Source organism: Parasteatoda tepidariorum, chromosome 2 (assembly GCF_982258835.1).
Source record: "Parasteatoda tepidariorum strain Cologne lab strain chromosome 2, Ptep-v5.0, whole genome shotgun sequence".
In the NCBI taxonomy this organism is placed as follows: domain Eukaryota; kingdom Metazoa; phylum Arthropoda; class Arachnida; order Araneae; family Theridiidae; genus Parasteatoda; species Parasteatoda tepidariorum.
The window spans coordinates 101621116-101634433 of record NC_141756.1 but is presented as its reverse complement, the minus strand read 5'-3'; the positions used below and the strand labels follow the sequence as shown (position 1 = coordinate 101634433).

At 29.8% G+C, this 13318-nt stretch overlaps 1 protein-coding gene across 8 annotated transcripts in view; it reads right to left on the bottom strand.

Moving 5' to 3' along the window:
• Positions 1-13318, bottom strand: part of LOC107453264 (hemocytin) — a 142808-nt gene that overhangs the window by 92563 nt on the left and 36927 nt on the right. For all 8 annotated transcript variants that reach the window (XM_087157895.1, XM_087157896.1, XM_087157897.1 and 5 more), the window contains 8 exons: positions 12650-12733; positions 12257-12566; positions 10465-10635; positions 7569-7803; positions 4656-4844; positions 3552-3677; positions 1833-2110; positions 891-1072 (listed from right to left, as the gene is read on the bottom strand). In XM_087157895.1, the coding sequence (XP_087014021.1) occupies positions 891-1072; positions 1833-2110; positions 3552-3677; positions 4656-4844; positions 7569-7803; positions 10465-10635; positions 12257-12566; positions 12650-12733 (1575 nt within the window). The remainder of the gene's footprint in view (positions 1-890; positions 1073-1832; positions 2111-3551; positions 3678-4655; positions 4845-7568; positions 7804-10464; positions 10636-12256; positions 12567-12649; positions 12734-13318) is intronic.

Genomic DNA, 13318 nt, shown 5'->3' with positions numbered 1-13318 from the left:
CTTAAATTTTATACTTCATTATAAAATGATAAAATTAAATTGATTGCTTGCAATTGATTGATTGCTTCTAGTTTTTTGTAAAAATAGAACTAGCCTTTGTTGACTTTTTATCATTTTTCATTTCAACTTCCAAACATTTTTACTCATAGCATTTCAGATTTGAGTATACATTCTTTTGCTTTTCAATAAGGTGAGAAAATAAGTAATTCAGTTCATAGAGAAAGCATAAAACCCTTCGTTTTTTTCTCATCAACTTGAAAACTCTTTTTGATGCAGCATTGCTGCGTGAAACAAGCAATAAAGCCAAAACTGGAAAAGACGGAGAGTTAAAAAAAATACTGTAGATTAACTGCGAACAACAAAATTTAACAACTCTTGATACTTAAAGGAAACAAAACTTATTTTAAATAGATTAATACAAAAAATTTTAAAATTCTTAATTTTTTTACTTAGTTAAGAGTTAAGATTATTAAGGTAATCCTGGCTACGAAAACGTAGTAATTACAGATAAATCATAAAAGTTGTCATCTCTGGATTTAGCTTCCTTTGGTAAATCAGTTGAGATAAGTTTATGCAATAATTAAAGTATATACAATAATCAAACATGCATCAAAATTGCACTATTACATTTTTGTTCTTTGTCTGTCATTCGACGCCAATAATTTCAAACATAGATGATAGTGTCAGGCAATTTCTGGGCATTTCATTTTTCATGAACAGGCTAGATAAGAAAAGACAGGTGCATACCAGTCTTGACAAAAAGGCAGCAAATCCAGAATAGCTTTTTTTCTCTTTCATATTTTGTATTACGCGAGGGAAATGAATTATATAATTTAAATATTTTATTTTTTTAAAAAAGAAACAGAAATAGAAAAGTAACAACTAAGTACCCTGTTCCTCCATTTTGGATCCAAAGTGACATAGATGAGCGTTCCCTTGTTCCACCTGATAGTGACACCAATGTCGGTGTAAATCATAACAAACAGGCCTGATTCAAAGACAACAAATCGTGAAGAGAGACTTGTTTTAGGCATGGGTTCATCTTTTGTAAATGTTATCTTCTCTGCTTCAGCTGCAAAAAATAATAAAAATAAAAAAGAACGAAAACTAATATAAAATTCTCATAAAATTTTTTCAATACAAAATACAAAATGCTTAATACCAAAACAAAATGCTTAATACCAAAATCTACATTCATCTAGATGCCGGCCAGGTGGCAGAGTGGTTAGCATGCTTGACTGCAAAGCCAATAGCTGCGGGTTCGAATTCCACTCAGGGTATGGATATCTCTTTGTGTGTTGTTTTTCTGTTGTGTGATGTGCGAATGTGGCTCAAATATAATTTTAATTTAAAAAATTAAAATACAATTTTAATATTTAGTTTTTCAGCGATATAAAAAAATAATAATTATTTCTTCCTATCATTTAAAGTTCTTAATTTATTAACATAAAATCAATAAAACTCAAAAACATTTTCAAAAACTTTACACAATCATGATAAAATAGCTAGTTTCTGATAAATATTGCAGAGAAAATTGTGAAAATCATGCATTTCTTGTAATTTAGAATGACAATCGATACAGCAAAGAAAAAATCCTTTTTTAAAAGATAGAAAATTAAGCATTTTTTGCAAACCCTGAATAAAAAAAGCACCTTTAAGGGCTTTTATGAAACATAAATAAAAAATAAGTACTTTTAAGCATTTTTTAAAAACATTACGCACCCTGCACCTCATAGGAGGACAAATGCTCTATACCCCGAGTCATCACAAATCTACATTTACGTATAGAAAAAAAATTATTCATAAAGGTGGATTCGAAAGGATAAACTCACCAATTAATTCACTTATGTCTCCCCTATCAGTTGTTAATGTACCCATTTCAAGAGTAAAAGATTTACTGCATGTTGCACCTCCTGTACCACATGGTACATTTTGAATAGAGAGTGAGTACGAAGCGCCTTTCATTTTTCCTTTACTCAAAATGTATTCACATTCCCCGTGGAAATCAAATATTCTGCCATCGTATGTTTTGAAATGAGATTCTCCCCATGCTGTACAAACGCCAGGACATACTTTTTCAGAACATTGCCAGGTTCCATTTTGGCAAGAGCTGCAACAACAAAATATAGTTATCTTTAACCATCAACTATTATAAAACAAAGTAAAGATGAAAAATGTTTTTGTTTTTTGGGGGGCTCGAATAAATTCAATATTTTTATTGATTTGTCTTAAAATTAAAAGACAAAGTTTTTGCATAATATTTCTTAATTTAAAAAAAACGCATGAAGCTTTGTTTTCTTTAGTAAAATTATAATATAAAAAGGTTCTCCCTCTGGAAAGCACTAAACTCTTATAATACTGTAGTATATCACTTTTATAATAATGTAGTATATCACTAAACTCTTATAGTATTGTAGTGTAAAAGTTATGCTATTTTCTTAGAATGGTCAATGAAAACTGTTTAAATATTACAAGTAGAACATTTTTTGCCAGATAAGAGTAATTAAAAATACCCATCTTTCTCAATTTTGAAACCCTTTAAAACTTTTTACAAATCGCAGCAATCCTGTAAAGAGTTTCAAAACTTCTGCTAGAAATAATTTCAATAAAAATATAGGCTCTTAATCAAAAATTTTAATTTTTTTAGTCGAGTCATAAAGCATACAGTAAAGAGTATTGTATAGAATAGTATAAAAGATAAAAATCTTTATACATATGAATTCTTTTATCTAAATTTTCAATAACCATTTTGCATAAATGTGTTGATTGTTGTTGTTGTTAATTTACGTCGCACTAGAGCTGCACAATGGGCTATTGGCGATGGTCTGGGAAACATCCCGGAGGTTGATCCGAAGACCTGGCGGAGGGGAGGGGCTGGCACCCCCGCTTCGGTAGCCCGACGACCTGCGAGCGAAGTCGAGCACTTTACGGTAGCACAGTTTAACGAGGACCAATACCGCACACCCTCGGTCCCTACGCGGACTGATCTAAGTGGTCACCCACCCGCACACTGACCGTAGCCAGTGATGCTTGACTTCAGTGATCTGCTGGGAACCGTGTTAAATGTGTTGATAAAAAGTTCCATTTCTTCCTTCAGGGCAGTTACAAGCTTGTTGAAATAGCTTTTTAACTTAACATTTTTCTTTTAAACTGTAATTAACTGTATTTAACTGAAGCATTTAACTGTATGACCGGGCTGGGCAGCCAATTCTCAACAAAATGGGAAACTACCTAGATATTAGCTCGACGTTGCTCAAAATAAGAAAATGTGTTCTTCTTTTATGCAGCATTTTTTCTTTTAATGAACTGACAGTTGTCTTTCAATCTTTTCATTAGTAACATTTTGCTGCACAAACGGTACAAAATTCAAATCGTTTAAGAATTTTAAGACCCTTTTTATTATGGGTGCTAATCCTATCTTAAGTAAAATATTTTGTTGTATGATACATGCATTTAGTTAAAGAGTATTTATTACATATATATATATACTATATATATATATATATATATATATATATATATATAAGAACTATAATTAATACATAACATACCATAAGTTGCAATCTTGGTGAATAATGTCACCTTCTTGATATTTTTTATTGGCATGTATGCAAGGGCATTGGCTAACGTCTATGCACTTCTTCAGATCAGAATCCAGGATAAATCCTTCCTTACACCTGAAATAACACAAACAACGCTCAAAATTCATTTGTTTTCACTTAAACTTAATGGAGTAGTTTTTTTATAGTAAGATATTTGAGATAAATTAAATGGTCATTGTAAATTTGTTAAAGTCCAAAAAAATTCATTTAATAGAAAGAAAGTTAAATGTTTAGTTATCGATTAATCATTGAACATGCATTGAGAAAACACTAATAACTTTGTATTGATTTTTTTTTTTAAATTTGCATCAGCATATTTTATTTACAATATAATTGATGTCACTATCCTATGGCACACATGTCAGAGTTGCTTATTTATTAGAAAAACATTGTCTTACTGCATTGTTGTATTGGCCTAAAAAAACTAATTTCTTTTTAAGACAAAAATGTTTATAAAATTATTTAAATTGTACAAGTAGAAATGAAAAATAACTAGAAACTGTAACAAATTTTTCTTATGTAAAACTAGAGCAGCGTTTATATTCAAGACCATACCTGCATCATAAAAGAGACTAATAATTTTCCCCTAAACAACCATCTCACTACTTTCTTTGTGATGTCACACTGTTTGCGATTCAGTTCCCACTTCATGCCCTCTCCACAAGCAAACATAGGTAAATTTCCGTGGCTTTTTTATGAAATAATAAAAGAAAGTTTAAAAATTTCTTTAGTAAGATCGTCTACTGGCAACCAAGTTTCAAAAACTATATTTACATTAAAAGAAATAAAAATAGTTAAATCCACGGTAAACACTTAATTTGATTATTAAAGTAGTTATTTAAAATATTTTATGTTTTTGATTTTCATGAATAAAGTTTGTAACTGATTGTTTATTTTCCTGAAATATTAAAAAAACTTAATAAAATGTACTTCTAGAAGACCAGAGAAATGAATTTCATTTAAATGGATCAAAATAAATTATTTTTTCTATTTTCCACAGTACCTGTATTTCATTCAATTTCATTATGTCAAATTTATATACTTGATAGATACCTGCAACCGGGAGTGCATTCCTCTGTTTTACATAGATGAAGTAAATGCTTGTTTTGGCACGTTTGAGGGCAGGCATCCACACAATCAGTAAACTCTTCATTGTTTTCATCAAGACATTTATTTGCATCCGGAGTCACTAATTCTTCGAAAGTAGCTAATCGACAATGCCACCTGCCATTTACACATTCGCTACAAAAGAAATTTTTTTAAATTTATTACAATTAATTGGCATTGCAGTTGACTTTTTGAAAATGACACACATTAGATAACTGAAGAAAAAAATTACATTTTGTTAGATGTTGCATCAGACAAAATAATATTGCATCCCTGTGTGATATTTTTATAGTTCGATTCTGTGACAAGTAAAATTATAATTCGAAACGCCGTAATTTAAAATTAATCAACACATTGTTCGTGATTGAAACAAATTTTTTTTATCCATGGTGAGTGGATCCCCCCCTTCCTTTATACATTTCAGTACAGTCAAATCCCGTTTTAGCAAAATCCGAAATAGCAAAACTTTCAAGGTAACCAATATTTTCCGACTCCCCAAATGAATCCCCATAGAAACAATGCATTAAAAATACCGTTATTACGAATTTTTCTTTTTTTTTTAAATTTTTATTTCCAATGAGCTGCACAATCGGTCTTGCCGATGAGCAGACTTAGTGCGTTCTTTAGAGGTGGTATCCACTCTTTCAGGACCACCACAATGGGTGAGATACCGTTGGTCATGTTAATTTGGACGTCTAGTCTCTGCCACACTAGATGGCAGCACCGATACTCTATTTGGATGCTAAAGTGCACTAGGAATTTAATTTTGCCGGAAATGCCAAGAGCCAATGAGGCACTCCAGGGATCTTTTACATCGTCATTACAAAATTGGTAATCTGAATTTAACGAAGGTGAACATAAGCAACAATTCTCATTTTCTCTCATGATCAAAACACTTTTTCATTCTTCAAAAGTACACAATGATCTCAGAATTCAAATATTTTAACATCTTCAAAATAAAAAGTTTCAGATATGAAAGGGACATGTCGAAAAAGACGAATCACTTGGAAGGGACCACCCTGAAAAAGACTAAACCCCAACCCATTCATGTTTGAAGAAGTAAAATACATGTGTCTTTCCAAAAGAAAAATTTCCAGTTCAGTTGTTTGAAAATGTGCATAATTGGGAGAAGTTTGTAATTTCTACTGGTTCTAAAGAATTTGTACAGAAAAAAATTACAGATTACGCAATTTCTAAAAAGTGAGTGATAGTAAATCCATTGTTCCCTTTAATTTAATTGCTTTTGTAAGTTTTTAAAATATTGATCTGATATTCTCCACATGTAGAGTACAAATAAATCAAAACTGTAATTAAATACAATATTCATAATTTTTTATGCGAAAAATTCTAATGTAACAAAATAATTTTGGTTAATGTTGAAATTCGTAAAATCGGTAAAAATAATTTTCGTTATTGCATAGCGAATACCTCGGTCTCTAGGAATTCGCTAAAACAGGATTCGACTGTATTTCATAGAACTATTGAATAAGGAAAAGGAACATGTATTTTTTTTAAATAATCCACAGACAAAACTCATTCTTTTCAACAAAATATGCCAAGGTTTGGAATAACTCATAAGGTTAGGTTCCTTTTTCACCTAACTCTTTAGAATCTTTAACGCAGCCACACCAGATGAAAATTATAGAATTCGATTGAATTTTTTTAAACAAATAAAAATATTTTAAATTCAATTTTGAAATCAACAATTCAGCTATAACTAGAAAATACACATCCATATTTTATTTTTGTTCTAAATGTAAATTTATCAATCATGTTTAGTTACAATATGACAGTAGAATAAATTGAGGAATTCCTCTTTTGTGAAAAACATGCGAGAGACTTTTCGGTTTCTGACTGCTTGCAGATTTGTATGTAGTTTTCAAACTTTGTTTAGAAGTGAAAATTTTGATGTTATTATAAATATCAGCCTTAAAATATTTTTTACCTTTCTTTAAAAAATTAATTTAATAAATGAGTTCTAATTATAGATAGATGGCCCTCATATTTTATTTATTTAAGCATAGCTGCCAACATGGATCGGAAAAAATCCATTTAATATTCCGAAATAATATAAATTTGATAATAACTATTGCATAACATACCAAATATTTTAGATACAGGGAATTTTAGGGATTTTTAAAATCATTAAAATACAATAACTTTATTACACTATTAAAATAGTAATGGTTTGCAATGTTTGCCATTTAAGAATACTCATAATTTTGAATAGTAATAGACATTCAATTCATTAAAGATTTTATTAATTAAAGATGGAAGTTCTGAACAAATATAAGCCAATAATTTTAGAACAAAAAAAACCTTTAACCCCTTAACTATCGGTTAATTTTCAAGAAAACGGTCATAAAAGTGACAGGTTTTTTTTTATTAGTGCTGATATCTAGTTTAAAATAAACTATCTACAATTACCTTAAAAAATACCCTGGTAGTGCCATCTGGTGTGTAAAATGAGAAATAAAATTTATTCTGGGCAAAAGAAATAAATTAGTTTTATTCTTATAACACCCCAGCCTGGAAATATCACAGGAGAGAGAAATAGAGGGCAAAACCACACCCGGTCATTTTCATGGGAGCAAGAAGGAAGGGGTAAAATTTATTACGATTTATTAGTAATACTTATTTTAAGATTTAAATAAGCAATAAAACGAGTAAAAAAAATTTAAATAGGGATTTGGGGGGGGGGAATTTCTCAATTCTAAGGAATTCTCAAGAATGCACAAAAATCAGGAGAAATATCATTAAACCAGTAAACCAGGAGAAACTGGCAAAATCCAGTAGAGTTGGCAACTATGTTTAAGTGTAAGTGGTAAAAAAGAACAATTATTTGAGAAATAAATTTACCATGTCTTAGAGCCTTGGATTGTGATTTCTGAGGGCTTATACTCTTTCTCATTGTGAAAGCAAGGGCATTGAGCAACACAGACACCTTCATTGTTCAGACTCATTCCTCCTGTGCAGGCACATCCTTGAACGCATTCTGCTTTGCACTGATCGTCGCCTGATGCTATGGCTGAGCATGTAGATGTGCACGGATTACCACATTCTGTGTACTCCTGTCCGCTGGGGCATTCCACCTCTTTGAGAATAAAATAAACATTGTTTATTAAAATTATGTATTACCAAAAATGCTTCATTTAAACCTTAACCCCTTAACGATAGGGTTGATTTACAAGAAAACAGTCATAAAAGTGCTTATTTTTTTTATCATATCACAAATACACATATTTGATTAGTGCTGTCATCTAGTTTAAAATAAACTAACTATCTACAATTACCTTAAAAATATCCTGGTACTGCCATCTGGTGTGTAAAATGAGAAATAAAATGCTTTCCGAGCATAACGAATGAATTAGTTTTATTCTTATTGGCGCGTTACTACTGAACACTCCAGCCCAGAAATATAATGGGAGCGAGAAATAGAGGGTGAAACCTCACCTCGTCATTTTCACGGGAGCGAGAAGGAAGGGGTTAAAAAAAAAAAAAAGAGTTCAACACTAGGAAAATGTTCATTTGTTTTATATATGAGTGACGTGAAAAGAACATTAAATAATGTCACATAAACAATCAAAGGATGATTTAGAAAGTATATTGACACACCTAATTTAGAAATTATGTTTTCTTGTTCATTCTTCACTAAACAGTGCCATTAAAATCCCGTTCGACCTGAGGATATTTCGATTTCATAAAGCGGCTGATTTTTATAAACACTTTATAAATATCTATACTAAAGAAAAGGATGTTTCAAATTTAAACTTTACAAAGACTTACTAAATCTTAAATTTTAATTTAATTTTTGCTAAATTTACATTAGACAATTAAATTTAGTCTGAGCTACAATTTTTAATTGACAGAAGGTTTTTAAAATAATATTAGCGTACTTCCTTGATTACCAGAATATGAAATAGATGATTCAACATGGTTTAAAAATTTATAAAAGCTTTTGTAACTTGCGATATTTCTTTTTCTTTGGAGTAAAGTTAATTTTAAAATATCAAGCACTTTTCAGACATCCATTAAAGATAGATTTAAGACAGATTTACCTTATTGATTGACAATTGATCATTGACATTAAATGATCATTCTATAAACCTCTCTCTATTCACAAACATTTTTCACTTTACACTCGATAAATTTTTATACTCTCATCTTTCCCTAAGAAGTGTAACTTCGTCTTTTTAGTTCGCAGAGGTTGCAATGAAACTTGTAATTTATGTGCTATGCAACTTTCAAACCTTGAGGAAATAGTAAATTCTAAATATTCAGACAAGAGAAAGTAATTTTATATTTTTTTTTCTTAATCCAAAGATTTTATCATTTTTTTAACAAAAATCTGATTTCACAAAATAACGACCAAGATTTTATTAAAAGATGGTTTAAAATATTGTAATGATTTAGTTCTTGCAGATTTGATTTTAAAGCTTTCGTTTATGTGACATTATTTGTCCTCTTTTTCACTTTTTATAAGCCTTGTTTCCTATAGTTTTATTAGAATAAAAGAAATGAATTAAAATAAATTCAATTCTTTTTCCTAAAGTTATGGTTAATCTTTTACAGTAGGTAAATGTAGTAAAAACTATAATATTTACTTGAACAGAAAACTATTCATTTATAGAATTAAACTTTATGTGTTGAAGTCTATATATCGACCCGGTCTAGTAATCTTATTGTCTAAAATTATTGCCCCGAAGTATGTTTTGTGTATAACAAAATCTCTCTACCATTTTGAAAAAAAAAATTAAAACATCTAATATTCAAAAGACAGCTTTTAGAAAAGTGCATGTTTTTCGCATTCCAATCTTTGTTAGATGCTATATATTTTTCAAAAATATATAGCATGTAACAAATTGTGTCAAAATTATTTCCTAAAATTTGAAATTTTAGCAGAGATTGAATAAAAATTAAATTAAATATTTAAAAAATTTTCATGTGTATTAAGCTGCACATATCTAAAAAAAAAGTGAACTCAGATTTTACAATAAACTAGCAAATTTAGTCTCTCTAAGCCAAACGGATCAATTCATCCACCCTTTTTATTTTTATTTTATAAGAGTATAGATAATATGACTATCAACGAAAAAAAAAAGAGAGGGAGTTTTTTTATTTCTCTATTTTTGAACATTTTAAAATTGTCAAACTCTTCCGATGTTTTTATATAAAAACTTTTTTTTAGGAAAAAAAAACTTTAAAGGTTAGAAAATATTTAGAAATTGAAAGGCAAATCTCACTCTACATTATAGAGATTCCAATTATCAGTAATCCTCTAAAATTAAAATATGATGGATTATAAGAACAAAATAGTTTTTTTTTCTCTCTTTTTTTTGAAATATGCGATGGCTTCATTTCCTGATAAAAATTCTATTCTAGGACACTCATTTTAGCACATTATGTATGTTACACATTTTAAGCCTCTAACTCAGTTTGATCAAGTAAACTTTTCATTGCTCTTAAAAACTCTAAGAAATTTAAAAGACAAACTCTTGGATAATCAAAATCAGAGACAAACAAAAATATTGCTATATACAAGTCAACTTTTTCGGAAGACAAAGTTCGCAATGAATGAAGATAATTTCCCACTTCATTAGTAAATTTTGTTTCAAGTCTAACTTACTTTTGAAATATTTTCAATTGTAAGACAGTCTTCACTACTTTAAGTAACAGCATCTTCGTTTCTCAACGGCAAAGTTAGATTTTTAATTAGAACTAATAAATTTAATAATTTAAATTGCGATAAACTTACTACAAACAGGCAGTTCATCTATCCAGTTAATTATGACACCTTTCTTTGAACATGCCATGCTATAATCAGAAATTATAGGGCAGAGACAAGTCTCCAACTTTTCCCCACACATGCACAAGTCATTGATACATCCTCTGAAAAATGGATAGGGATCAACATCACCATGACAACCTAAAAGAAAATTCATGAAGCATATAAATATTGTATAGATCACTTTTCTAATATCTTTGTAATTAAAATTTGTGACCATTGCTTTTAGTTGTTTAGAATGTACTTATCACTAATTACTTATATGCTTGAGGAATTTATAATTATTTGCAAGACTGACATAGCTGCCAACATGGATAGGGAAAAATTAAGTAGATTTTACGAAATACAGATTTCATGATAATTGTTGTGAAATGTACTATATTTTATACATAGGGAATTTTATAAGTTTTTATAGTCATCAAAATAGAAAAAACTGCAATATTTTTCAGTTATGATTAACATTAAATGATCTTGAAATATTATGTATTAGTGTTGCTCATAATTTTGAATAGTAAGAGGCATTTAATTCATCAAAGATAGTAAAAATATTTTTTAATTATTTTAAAAAGGGAGTTAATAAAAATAAACTCAACATTGTAGATGAAAAAAAAGCTTTTTAACTGATTTTTATAAATGAGGCTCGCTTCATTATGTATTAGTAACATTTATTCCAATATTCAAGTAAGCAATAATCTGTGTAAAAATTTTATTTTAATAAAAATTTTTTTAGGAAACTTACTCATTTCAGGGAATTTTCAAAAATATACAAAAACCAGAAGAATTTTAATTAAACCCGTAGATCAGGAGAAACTGGCAAAATCCAGTGGTCTACTGAAAAATCCAGTAGAGTTGATAGCTATGGACTGGCATAAAATTATTTCAAAAGCAAAAGTGACTAACAAGCAAGTTTTATTGATATGAATTCTTAATGCACAGAGTTAAATAATTAAAGTTGGTAGTCATGAGCAAGGAATAAAAAAATTAAGGCAACAGAATTTTAGGAAAATAGGTCAATTGCTAAATGAAATTAAGAGAATTTTAAATAGCAAAAAAAAAACACATAGTTTTTAGTTATTATATAGAAAACATATATGAATAACAATCAATAATATTCAAAAGGTAACAAAATCCTGCATACAAATGATGTTAATGCATGCCTGGTGCATGCCTACAGTGCATGCCTGGAAATGTTATGTGTTTATATTTCTAGGTCTGCGCAGAGCAAATTTACTACCGTTTAGCGGTACCTTCACAAATTTAACTTCAGGAAAAACGGTAGTATCACAAAATACTTCTTCTTAAAATTTTATTTTTTTATCCCGCAAGAAACGATAAATCTATATATTTATCATATTTTTGAGTTGATTTTTTAATATAATTCTTAATTTTTCACAAATTATGTCTAAATTTTCACAAAATAGATATCTCTCAGAAAAACCTAGACAGATCCCTGATTACTAAGTCTGGCAATAGATGTGATGGGATCAATATAACTGACAACCTTCATCATTTAAAATGAAGAAGAGTAACTACAAAATTGCAGAAGAAATTATTTAAAATGTAGTATAGTTTGCATGTTTCCAATTTCTGTTGCTTATTCAAAGAATGAATACTATAGTTAATGGAATAGTTCACAAGTGAAATTAAGTGTTTAAACGCCGTCAGCTAAAATAAATCTGAAATAGAAGAAAACTGTGAGAGAGAAAAAATTGTACTATCAGGTGCTTAACATCTCATATTCTACAACATTGATCAGGCTCACCTTGGAAAGTGTGACTATTCAAAACAGAGCAAAGAAATTCTACATCTGCGATTTTCTGAGGCTGTAATTCACAAGCACTTCTTTGTGAACGGCGCCCCCTCTTGCTACAAGAGTCTGAGGCCTGCCACCTGGCGGTAAAAGCTTCAATGTCTGCTTCCACGTCTCCTTCTGGGGTTAAAAAATCATCATTTTGATTCTTATTGAAGGTGCCACACAGACCCATTGTCTGGTCAAACAGTGATGGCGAAGCATCAATATAGATTCGATTATGACCATCCCACAGCAAAGACACAGTGTTTAGCAAAGTTACCTTTAAAAATAAATAAAAGTCCAGTTGAATTAATTACTTAAGAAAAACTAACAGCTAATGCACGAGGGTTAAGAAAACAATACCTTGAGAAATAAATCAGTCGCCATTGTTACACTGATGCCTGGTCTGATCAATGGAAGTTCATTTTCTTTTTCATTAAAAGTAACCTAAAATAAGAAGAAAAAAAACTTATCACTTATCATAATCATGTCATTGTATTCAGCATTATGGAAAAATTGTATAAAAATCATTAATTACTAAAAGGTTTAAAAAGACCTACGATGCAAATCCTTATTATGTTTTTCTATTACTCCTGTTCCAAGGGAAACAAGAATACTTTTTGACTTCCATAAAAAAATTGGAAGATTAAGAGGAATTTTAACAAAAAAAGAACATTTTTTAAGGGAAGACTGGAAAAGCACATGATATTTGACTAATTCAGTTAATTAGACAATTTGGTTCATCAGCATCTGGATAAACAGCCATCTTTTGCACCGTATCACATTTTATATTATAACCAACGTCAATCAGTCAACCCATTTTTGGGTACACAACTATCAATGCTCAACACTGTAGTCATGGAACTTTGAGCCTAACCCAGAAAACAAGGTAACTCTTGTATCCAGACATCGGACAAACTAGCCTTTGTGGAAGAATTTTAAATGGAACCAACCTGCATTTGTTTTACACGGAGAGATAAAATTGGAAAACCTTCCATGGTTAGTCTAACAGCAAGGGATTTTAACCCATGA